Raw genomic sequence first — 12,346 nt, forward strand, 5'->3', positions numbered from 1 at the left:
ATTAGAGATACTTAATGTTCTCAGTGAAATGCTCAAACAATCTTTCCAGTTTTAGGGGTACCAATATCATGCTGTTGTTAGTGGGTTTGGGGAGGAGTGTCCCTTTCTTTTTAATGAGGCCATTTCTGGCCAAAATTTGTCCATTTCGTGGACCTCTTGGCTCAAGAGCACCCCCAGAAGGAAGAGTTCTGCATAGACTCTTCAAACTATCCCAAAGTCAAATATAGGAGATAGAGAACATTACTGTAAGTACACACATGCTCAAACATCTAAATTCCAAAATCAGGGGTATTAATATAGAGTTGGTCCCCTCCTTTGCTGCTATAATAGCCTCCACTCATCTGAGAAGGCTTTCCACTAGATGTTTGAACAATGCTTTGGGGAATTGCTTCCATTCAGCCACAAGAGCATTAGTGAAGTCAGGCACTGATGTTGAGCAAATAGGCCTGACCATTGTCAGTCGGTGTTCCACTTCATCACAAAAGTGTTCGATGGGGTTGATGAATCAAGGCTCTGAGCAGGCCAAAGTTCTTCCATACGATCCACAGACCATTTCTGTATGGACCTCACTTTGTGCACAGGAGTATTGTCATGCTGAAACAGGAAATGGTCTTCACCCAAACTGTTGCCACAAAGACAAGAGCACAGAATGGCATTGTATGCTGTAGTGTTAAGATTTCCCATTAATTAATTAATGTTTAAGCCTGAAACATAAAAAAACAGCCCCAGACCATTATTCCTCCACCAAACTTTAGTTGACACTACACAGTCGACAGGTAGCTTCTCCTGGCATCTGCCAAACCCAGATTCATCAGTCGGACTGCAAGATGGTGAAGCTTGAGTCAGCACTCAAACAGTAAGCATTTTTCCATATATGCTCCAGAGTCCAACAGCTCAAACAGTATTCAGACAAATCCAGCAAAGCTGTATGCGCAAGTGATCTTAGGCTTGGGTGCAGCCATAACTAGAAAATAATTCATTAAGCTCCCGACAACAGTTCTTGTGCTCAAACGGCGGGATAGGGGCAGTTTGAAACCGGTAGAGAATGTTGCAAAGAAGGTCAGACCATTTTACATGTCAGCAATCCCATTCTGTGAGCTTGTGTGGCCTCCACTTCACAGCTGAGCTATTGTTGCTCCTAATGTTTCCACTTCAATAACAGTGCTTACAGTTGACCAGGGCACCTAGCAGGGCATTGGAATTTGACAAACTGAGTTGGAAAGGTGGCATTCTAGGACAGTGCCACGTTGAAAGGTCAGAGCTTTTCAGTAAGGCCCTTCTACTGACAACATGTGGATGAAACAGCCAAATCCACTCATTTGAGGAGTTGTCCACATATAGTTTGTGTATAAAAGTATAGCCTATATTAAGTGAATCCGATATCCAAGAGCCCAGTATGGTTCCAACCTGATGTCTGGGTCTTCCAACAATGGTGGGAAGACAGCAAGGGAGCATCATCCCCTGCAAAACCAGCCTTGCACATGCCTGAACCATTGTCAACCACCAGTGCAGCAATATCATCTTCAGCCATTCTGTTAAAACAAAGGAGGATTAATGAATCAAGGCCTAAAAAGCAACAACAAAGCCATACCATTTTCTGGGTCAGGGTATATCATCAGGACAGACCACCAATTACTACAGTATAAATGAGACAAATTAGAAGTCCTCATTAGTAAGTGCAGACATAGGACCATAGTCAGCTGTAATTCGTAACAATTAGTTAAAATGTTTAACCAGTGACTAAAAGAGCACTAGTCTACTAGCAGATCTTGTAAAAACAGTGGAATTGAACCAAATACAATCATTTGGAACAAAGCAAAGAATTCCAATCAGTAATTTATTTTTTCTCAATATATGGCTCCGATCCAAACAGCTCAAACACTTATTCAGACAAATCCAAGCAAAGCTGTATTTAAAAATCAAGTGATTTTAACCATAGCTAGAACACATTTAGCGATACAACTCGACATTTCAGATTGGCTTTCTCAAACGGCGGGATAGTGGCGTTTGCCTTACTTGTCAGTGGGGATGCTTTCTCTTCAAGAATCCGGGAATGATGTATGTCTTCAATGAAGTGTAGCAATCCACATTTCAGCAGGATACTATATACATTGTTTCTCTATAAATGTTAACTCATCCTCCGCCTTCGCGTTCACCTGCTCACACCAAATATGGGCATTGTTTTCAAAAATAAGACACACGGATTGGATTGGGAATAAATTCAACGGTGGAACACCTACCGTTGTCATTCCATCAGCCAAAACTGCGAGTGAAAATTGCGTTGTCTGGTGAAGATCCTAACTCAGCATATTGAATGTAACAAACAGTTACAGGATCTACAGCATGGTCAAGCTACTGTTTCTGACATTTTCAGACTACTAAACAACTGTTGATTTAGAACCACAGAGAGTTACCACAAGTTGCAAAGAAAACAGAAGCTGCCTTCACTATTCCAGCACCATTTCAACATCATCAAATCACCTCTGCTTAGTCTAATACAGTGACAACTAAAAGATACCAAAAACAATTTAGTCCAATCAATGTAAGCTCAATGTGATGTGGCTGTCCATGGTTCTGACTTCTGTGTGTGTGTGTGTGTGTGCATTTGTGCAAGTAGAAAAAAACATGTTGACTCTACTTGTAGAGAAATTCCAATGCCATCCTCCTCTCTTTCATGTTGACCAAACAGTTTATGACTCTGTCATACAGTACACACTTTGTTTTTGTTTTCCTAGGCTACCTGGCTAAAATGCTTGCTCGCAAGCCTAACTTCCTTTCATGGGCAACGATGTGCCGCTAGTTAACATTAGCCTACTACAGTACATTAGCTACATATTGAACTCCCATCCTCTCAGGCCAGGGGCACAATGTATGAATTAATGGTTGGATCAAAATCACCGTTATAATCATTCGCCAGTACGGAGAATTAAGTAAAACCACAAGTCCAATTACCCATCCATGGGTAATTTAGGAAAGGGCCAATTTTAGCTAGCTAGCAAACGGAGGAAAACAGCACAATGAGATACAATTCATGTTTCTGTCAATTATGTTTTGCCTTTGATGTGAAATCCAAACTGGATTCCCTTTACACTTTTTTGGGGTGTGCCAGGACCATTCACAGTTGAGCTCGCTCAGTTTAGCTCAACGCCGATTGGCTATTATTATTATTATTTTTAATTATCAAGGGAGGCCAAATGCTCGCTGGCTTCCCTTGCATTCAAAGCTACGGGCGGCAATAATGTTGACCACACAGCATCAGATAGATGGCCGCTGTTTCGCTCGCTCGGATGCTTTCTCCAGTGAGATTCGTTCAGCGTCTTGCGAACTGAAGGACGTTTATGTATTGTTTTATTGGTCAGTGTTTTGGGAAAGCCTGACTTCCCTTGCCATCTATGAATACACGCCACTGCTAACAGCGGTAGTAAACTGCTCAACTAAGGGGCAATGCTGTTCAATCTACCACAGACCTGGCTACCTACCAGATGGTCGTCACTGTCATTACCACAGCCACAAATTCATAAACCCCGCCTATTTCTATAATTTTTATAATAGACAATGTTGACTTTGTGGCTGTGCTATCTAGTGGAAACCCTACACAGTGCTCAACTTACTGCTGTCCCCCACCCACTCAGCAACAATGGTAGTTAATGCTGTTTTAGGTTTTCTGCTGTGTGCCTCCTCCATGTTCTGTGGTCAGTCCCTACATGGGACTTCATTTCCCAAGAGCTCATCAATGTGATGTGTTTCTGCAGTGATGTATTACAGCTTGTTCATAGACATCCAACAATCTGTTGCTCCAAGTATGGTGTTTGAGAGCTGGCGCTTTGTAGGCCTGTACAATTTCTCCATCCCGGCCGTCACGGTTTTGGCATGAGTCTGGTTTGTATTGCCTTACAGGACTTCTCTGCTGTCACTTCCCTATCTCACTCTCTGACATTTTTTAAACTGTTAACGAGGATGACGTGCTGGGCGCTTTAAATAAGTCATTTTAAAGATACATATCTCCTACTAACATATCTCCTCCTACTAACATATATCTCCTACTAACATATCTCCTCCTATAGCATATCTCCTACTAACATATCTCCTCCTACATATCTCCTACATATCTCCTACTAACATATATAACATATCTCCTCCTAACCTAACATATCTCCTACTAACATACTAACATATATCCTACTAACATATCTCCTACTAACATATCTCCTACTAAAATATCTCCTACTAACATATCTCCTACTAACATATCTCCTCCTACTATATCTCCATAGCACATCTCCTCTAACATATCTCCTACTAACATATCTCCTCCTACTAGCATATCTCCTACTAACATATCTCCTACTAACATAAGCATATCTATCTAACATATCTCCTACTAACATATCTCCTCCTAACATATCTCCTCCTACTAACATATCTCCTAACCTCCTCCTACTAACATATCCTTTTATCTCCTACTAACATATCTCCTCCTACTAACATATCTCTCCTACTAACATATCTCCTCCTCTAACATATCTCCTACTAACATATCTCCTACTAACATATCTCCTCCTACTAACATATCCCCTACTAACATATCTCCTCCTACTAACATATCTCCTACTAACATATCTCCTACTAGCACATCTCCCCGTACTAACATATCTCCTCCTACTAACATATCTCCTCCTACTAGCATATCTCCTACTAACATATCTCCTCCTAACATATCTCCTACTCACATATCTCCTCCTACTAACATATCTCCTACTAACATATCTCCTCCTAACATATCTCCTACTAACATATCTCCTACTAACATATCTCCTCCTAACATATCTCCTACTAACATATCTCCTCCTTCTAACATATCTCCTACTAACATATCTCCTACTAACATATCTCCTCCTGCTAACATATCTCCTCCTTCTAACATATCTCCTACTACTAACATATCTCCTACTAACATATCTCCTCCTACTAAAATAAAAGCATTTTAGACAGCAGGTATAGTGTACATGGAACTATGAATGAGGTACTGGTCATCAAGAATATTCCTACATAGATCCAGGAGGATTAATGCATTTGAGAGCAGATATGCCATTTGTTCATTGCTTTGTTTTATTAATTCATGGGTGATATTTATGGATGATTCTATCATTGTTTGGGGAATAAATTAGTTTAAATTAAATATTCAATGACATCCATCAGCATAATTGGAGCTGTTATGCAAATGTAAAATCCAATAGATAATTCACTCATCCTTTACCTCCTTTTCAGAGAAAATGTTGTTATTGATCAATGAACTCACCAAATTGTCTCAACGATCTCATACCCCACAAGGGGCCAAAGCCTCAGGGATTTTCCTCAAAAGGATGGAAAACAATAAACAGCTAGTTGGGTATGAAACTGTCACTAATTAGTAAGGGAGTTCCTTACCTGGTTGTCTAGGTCTTAATGGAAAAAACAAAAACCCACAGACACTCGACCCTCCGTGGAATGAGTCTGACACCCGATTTAACCTATGATTCTATACAGCAGGGGCATACTCTGGAGAACTGCTCATACACTGGAGATCTGGAGTACTGCTCATACACTGGAGGTCTGGAGTACTGCTCATACACTGGAGGTCTGGTCTCCTACTAACATCTCTCCTAGTGGAGGTCTGGAGTACTGCTCATACACTGGAGGTCTGGAGTACTGCTCATACACTGGAGATCTGAGACTGCTCATACACTGGAGATCTGTCTGGACATACATACACTGGAGGTCTGGAGTACTGCTCATACATACTGGAGGTCTGGAGTAAGCTCTACACTGGAGGTCTGGAGTACTGCTCTGAAGATACACTGCTCATACAGGTCTGGAGGTCTGGAGTACTGCTCATACACTGAAGGTCTAGAGTACTGCTCATACTTTGAAGATCTGGAGTACTGCTCATACACTGGAGGTCTGGAGTACTGCTCATACACTGGAGGTCTGGAGTACTGCTCATACACTGGAGGTCTGGACATACACTGGAGGTCTGGAGTACTGCTCATACACTGGAGGTCTGGAGTACTGCTCATACACTGGAGGTCTGGAGTAATGCTCATTTATTTTTATTTTTTATCTCACCTTTTTTTAACCAGGTAGGCAAGTTGAGAACAAGTTCTTATTTACAATTGCGACCTGGCCAAGATAAATTAAAGCAGTTCGACTCGTAAAATGACACAGAGTTACACATGGAGTAAAACAAACATACAGTCAATAATACAGTAGAAACAAGTCTATATACGATGTGAGCAAATGAGGTGAGATAAGGGAGGTAAAGGCAAAAAAAGGCCATGGTGGCAAAATAAATACAATATAGCAAGTAAAACACTGGAATGGTAGATTTGCAGTGGAAGAATGTGCAAAGTAGAAATAAAAATAATGGGGTGCAAAGGAGCAAAATAAATAAATACAGTGGGGAAAGAGGTATTTGTTTGGGCTAAATTATAGGTGGGCTATGTACAGGTGCAGTAATCTGTGAGCTGCTCTGACAGCTGGTGCTTAAAGCTAGTGAGGGAGATAAGTGTTTCCAGTTTCAGAGATTTTTGTAGTTCGTTCCAATCATTGGCAGCAGAGAACTGGAAGGAGAGGCGGCCAAAGAAAGAATTGGTTTTGGGGGTGACCAGAGAGATATACCTGCTGGAGTGCGTGCTACAGGTGGGTGATGCTATGGTGACCAGCGAGCTGAGATAAGGGGGGACTTTACCTAGCAGGGTCTTGTAGATGACATGGAGCCAGTGGGTTTGGCAACGAGTATGAAGCGAGGGCCAGCCAACGAGAGCGTACAGGTCGTAATGGTGGGTAGTATATGGGGCTTTGGTGACAAAACGGATGGCAGTGTTAAACTGCATCCAATTAGTTGAGTAGGGTATAGGAGGCTATTTTGTAAATGACATCGGCGATGTCGAGGATTGGTAGGATGGTCAGTTTTACAAGGGTATGTTGGGCAGCATGAGTGAAGGATACTTTGTTGCGAGATAGGAAGCCAATTCTAGATTTAACTTTGGATTGGAGATGTTTGATGTGGGTCCGGAGGGAGAGTTTACAGTCTAACCAGACACCTAGGTATTTGTAGTTGTCCACGTATTCTAAGTCAGAGCCGTCCAGAGTAGTGATGTTGGACAGGCGGGCAGGTGCAGGCAGTGATTGGCCACAGAAGGAGAGTTGTATGGGATTGAAGCTTGCCTGGAGGGTTGTTAACACAGTGTCCAAAGAAGGGCCAGAAGTATACAGAATGGTGTCATCTGCGTAGAGGTGGATCAGAGACTCACCAGCAGAAAGAGCGACATCATTGATGTATACAGAGAAGAGAGTCGGTCCAAGAATTGAACCCTGTGGCACCCCCATAGAGACTGCCAGAGGTCCGGATAGCAGACCCTCCAATTTGACACACTGAACTCTATCAGAAAAGTAGTTGGTGAACCAGGCGAGGCAATCATTTGACAAACCAAGGCTGTCGAGTCTGCCGATGAGGATGTGGTGATTGACAGAGTCGAAAGCCTTGGCCAGATCATTGAATACGGCTGCACAGTAATGTTTCGTATCGATGGCGGTTAAGATATTGTTTAGGACCTTGAGCGTGGCTGAGGTGCACCTATGACCAGCTCTGTAACCAGATTGCATAGCAGAGAGGGTATGGTGAGATTTGAAATGGTCGGTAATCTGTTTGTTGACTTGGACTTCGAAGATCTTAGAAAGGCAGTGTAGGATAGATATGTCTGTAGCAGTTTGGGTCAAGAGGGTCCCCCCCTTTGAAGAGGGGGATGACCGAGGATGCTTTCCAATCTTTGGGAATCTCAGACGACACGAAAGAGGTTGAACAGGCTAGTAATAGGGGTGGCAACAACTTCGGCAGATACTTTTAGAAAGGGTCCAGATTGTCTAGCCCGGCTGATTTGTAGGTCCAGATTTTGCAGCTCTTTCAGAACATCAGCTGACTGGATTTGGGAGAAATACACTGGAGGTCTGGACTACTGCTGGTTTTTTGTTCTACCTAATCATTAATGGCACCCCAGGTCTAAATCAATACATGATTAGAGGGGAACAAAGAAAAATAAAGCAGTTGAACTGGCTTCCAGTCCAGATATGAGGGCTATACAGTATCAGTTCTAGGTACATGCAGTCACCAAAAAGACTAAGATTCCTAAGGGTTTAGATTAAACCACTGAGGTTCCCCCATGCTCAGTCAGCACTACCAGTGTCGGTCATGTGACAATGTGAAGACGGCACTGCCATCTACTGGACATAGCATGTAAATCAGGGCTCTCCAACTGCGGGCCTGGAGTCTGCAGGTGTTACTTCCAGGACTAACCCGAGCGCTGTTCGATAGGATCATTAAATTACACCCATCTGGTGCCCCAGGTCTAGATAAATACTGAAAATAATCAGTGAACCTGGCTTCGAGGTAAATGTGCCTGCCATATGAAGTTCCACCCAGTTGACTAGCACTACCAAAACAGGCGTCGGGTCTTGCGAGCTCTTTGGTATACTCACCTGCGATTTCAATACTGTCAGGTGTTTTAGCACTGGTGTAGAACACCCACCTGCAAAGCTTTTCATGACAAGACCCCCCTGATATAGAATTAGCTGTCCTTTTATGTTCACGTCATCACTGATGTGATGACAACAGCTACTTCCGTTCATTAGCATGTACTCCTGTCAAAGACAGTGGGCTTTCAGTGTACATTATAGAAGTGGCTTCTTCACCTTGCCGTCATCTAGACTGAGATGCAAGGATGTCAGCACATCCCAAAGAGCTGAAGCCATAGACGTGAGGTTCACCAAGAGAATTTAACAATGAGAAAACCATTTGTCACCCATTTGATTTAACCTGCAGTGGGTTCCAGCCAATGACAAATACATTTGTGTTTACAAATCACACCATTCCCTGAAATGATCAGTAAATTAAAAGTGACAAATGCATTCTGAACATATCACAAGACTTCATGTTGCAAATAGACAGAGTATCACATTACAGTGAACGTTTATTCAATGTCCCAGTAGCAGATGTTACATACAAGACTAATAGTAACAAATACAACACAAGGCAGAATGTCACAACCCGAACACTGAGCCTACCCAGAAACCACCCTGTCACCCCCCCCAGGACACCATGTAGAACTGAAACAATATGGCTTTCTCTACCAGTTAGGATAGGTGGAAGTCACTTCTACTCATCTGATCATTTTAGAGCCACACAAATGCTTAGGGGACAGGGGCAAGGTGTTGGCTTCGGGACAGGAGAGCCATCCGAAATAACAGACTCCCTGAAAGGAGTAACACCGAGGTTAAGAGTCAAGGCTTTAGAAACATTTGCGGTGGACGATAGACGGGCCAGATTCCTCGTATTCCTGCTTGGAAATCCACATCTGTTGGAAGGTGGAGAGAGAGGCCAGGATGGAACCGCCAATCCACACAGAGTATTTACGCTCTGGAGGGGCGATGATCTGGCGACAAGAGATATGAACTTATTCATTAGTTAAACAGGGCGATCTAACTTATGAATGTATTCTGCACTAAAACCACTTAATTTCTGATGAAAGTATTTGGGAAGCCAAAAAGATCACATGAGAAAAAATAAAATGGGCTAGTCGAGAGATGCCACACTGAATGCCCATGGGCTAAAAGTCACAGAATAACACGTGAATGCCCACCTTAATCTTCATAGTAGGAGGTGCCAAGCCACTGATCTCCTTCTGCATTCTATCAGCGATGCCAGGGAACATAGTGGTTCCACCAGAGAGAACAGTGTTGGCATACAAGTCTTTCCTGATGTCCACATCACACTTCATGATAGAGTTGTAGGTGGTCTCGTGCACTCCAGTGCTTTCCATTCCTACAAAAGCAAGCATGTACATGTCAATGGCAGCCCCAGGAACAGAAATTAACAGGTCTACAAGTATGGCTCTTTTAATGAGGTCAGTGAACACGCAACTGGCAAGAACCTCAGAGCTCCAGAGGATTGTATAGTGGTGAATGACTGTCACTAAGCTGAGTAACATTGTCTAGACAAGAACATTTGTACATGTATTAAAGAGTGACTCAGTGGCCAAATGAAACCTTTGTCCGCTGATTTATAAAAAATACATTTTAAAAAGCCAGAAAGTTGGGTGTTTAGCGCTTATGAATAGTCATATCAATACATAACTGAGGGTGCATCTTGTGTGACCTCTACCAAGAGGAAACATTTTCAGAGCCTCCATTTTAGTAGTGGATAGAAGTGACAATTTTAGGACTAGAATTACTATATAGTCGCCAACCAGAGAAAAATACCTTTTAACAAAATATTTTTTAGCTGAAGTTCCTCTTTAAAGGCACAGAAAAACAACTCACCAATGAAGGATGGCTGGAACATGGTCTCAGGGCACCGGAAGCGCTCGTTGCCGATAGTGATGACCTGTCCATCAGGCAGCTCGTAGCTCTTCTCCAGAGAGGAACTGGAGGCAGAGGTCTTCATCTCCTGCTCAAAGTCCAGCGCCACGTAGGCCAGCTTCTCCTTGATGTCGCGCACAATCTCCCTCTCGGCCGTGGTGGTGAAGCTGTAGCCACGCTCAGTCAGGATCTTCATCAGGTAGTCCGTGAGGTCGCGTCCGGCCAGGTCCAGGCGCAGGATGGCGTGGGGAAGAGCGTAGCCCTCGTAGATGGGCACCGTGTGGCTAACGCCATCCCCGGAATCCATCACGATTCCTGTGGTGCGACCAGATGCGTACAAAGAAAGCACGGCCTGGATACCTACATACATGGCTGGGCTGTTGAAGGTCTCAAACATGATCTGGTAGAAGAATAGAAGGTGGGAATTAGGACTGTGAGAGACTCTTTATAAAAAGGGTGTTTTAGACACCTACAAATACTACTGCTCAGAATGTGAGGCCCACCGCTACCCTCAGGCAAGGTGAACAGAGTAACCCTGATGTCTACTGCTCTACATTCTGCTAGTGGATGAGGACTCACTGTAAATAAAATGGCTGGGTTTATTTACTACTGCCACAGTGTTTATTTGTAGGAAACACTAATGCCCCCACTTACCTGGGTCATCTTCTCCCTGTTGGCTTTGGGGTTGAGTGGGGCCTCTGTGAGCAGGACGGGATGCTCTTCAGGGGCCACACGCAGCTCATTGTAGAAGGTGTGATGCCAGATCTTCTCCATGTCGTCCCAGTTGGTAACAATGCCGTGCTCGATGGGGTACTTCAGAGTCAGGATGCCCCTCTTGCTCTGGGCCTCATCTCCCACGTAGCTGTCCTTCTGTCCCATGCCCACCATCACACCCTGGGGAAAGAGACATTACGTTACACTTTGTCCCTGCACATACACAGCATAAACTCTTTAAGTTACACTACAGAAGTTGTTGGCTCAAGAGCACCCCCAGAAGGAAGAGTTCTATATAGCCTCTTCAAACTCTACCCCAAAGTCAAATATAGAGATACAGGAATGTTCTCTAAGTGGACACATGCTCAAACCATCTAAATTCCAAAATCAGGGGTATTAATATAGAGTTGGTCCCCTCCTTTGCTGCTATAATAGCCTCCACTCATCTGAGAAGGCTTTCCACTAGATGTTTGAACAATGCTGTGGGGAATTGCTTCCATTCAGCCACAAGAACATTAGTAAAGTCAAGCACTGATGTTGAGCAAATTGGAAAGGTGGCATTCTAGGACAGTGCCACGTTGAAATCAAAGCTTTTCAGTAAGGCCCTTCTACTGACAACATGTGGATGAAACAGCCAAATCCACTCATTTGAAGAGTGTCCACATATAGTTTGTGTATAAAAGTATAGCCTATATTAAGTGAATCCGATATCCAAGAGCCCAGTATGGTTCCAACCTGATGTCTGGGTCTTCCAACAATGGAGGGGAAGACAGCACGGGGAGCATCATCCCCTGCAAAACCAGCCTTGCACATGCCTGAACCATTGTCAACCACCAGTGCAGCAATATCATCTTCAGCCATTCTGTTAAAACAAAGGAGGATTAATGAATCATGGCCTAAAAAGCAGGAACAAAGCCATACCATTTTCTGGGTCAGGGTATATCATCAGGACAGACCACCAATTACTACAGTATAAATGAGACAAATTAGAAGTCCTCATTAGTAAGTGCAGACATAGGACCATAGTCAGCTGTAATTCGTAACAATTAGTTAAAATGTTAAACCAGTGACTTAATAAAGAGCACTAGTCTACTAGCAGATCTTGTAAAAACAGTGGAATTGAACCAAATAATCATTTGGAACAAAGCAAAGAATTCCAATCGGTAATTTATTTTTTCTCAATATATGGCTCCGATCCCAACAGCTCAAACACGTATTCAGACAAATCCAAGCAAAGCTG

The 12,346-nt window shown here is 43.2% G+C and overlaps 1 protein-coding gene across 1 annotated transcript; it reads right to left on the bottom strand.

Moving 5' to 3' along the window:
- Nucleotides 1–8,987: 8,987 nt before the first annotated feature.
- LOC135532793 (actin, non-muscle 6.2) lies at nt 8,988–11,967 on the bottom strand. The gene is made up of 5 exons (XM_064960231.1): nt 11,842–11,967; nt 11,047–11,286; nt 10,354–10,792; nt 9,675–9,856; nt 8,988–9,467 (listed from the first exon to the last, which is right to left on the bottom strand). The coding sequence occupies exons 1-5, from the start codon at nt 11,965–11,967 to the stop codon at nt 9,324–9,326; spliced, it is 1,131 nt and encodes a 376-aa protein (XP_064816303.1). The 3' UTR covers nt 8,988–9,323.
- Nucleotides 11,968–12,346: the final 379 nt, after the last annotated feature.

This window comes from Oncorhynchus masou, unplaced genomic scaffold, assembly GCF_036934945.1.
Source record: "Oncorhynchus masou masou isolate Uvic2021 unplaced genomic scaffold, UVic_Omas_1.1 unplaced_scaffold_2029, whole genome shotgun sequence".
NCBI classification, from domain to species: Eukaryota; Metazoa; Chordata; class Actinopteri; order Salmoniformes; family Salmonidae; genus Oncorhynchus; species Oncorhynchus masou.

Bases quoted from the DNA above. Each gene is read 5' to 3' on its own strand.
- LOC135532793 (XM_064960231.1), bottom strand. From the start codon at position 11,967: ATGGCTGAAGATGATATTGCTGCACTGGTGGTTGACAATGGTTCAGGC. The intron at 10,793-11,046 runs GTAAGTGGGGGC...TTCTTCTACCAG, and splicing joins ACAGGGAGAAGATGACCCAG to ATCATGTTTGAGACCTTCAA. The intron at 9,857-10,353 runs GTGAGTTGTTTT...TTGCTTTTGTAG, and splicing joins GTTCCAGCCATCCTTCATTG to GAATGGAAAGCACTGGAGTG.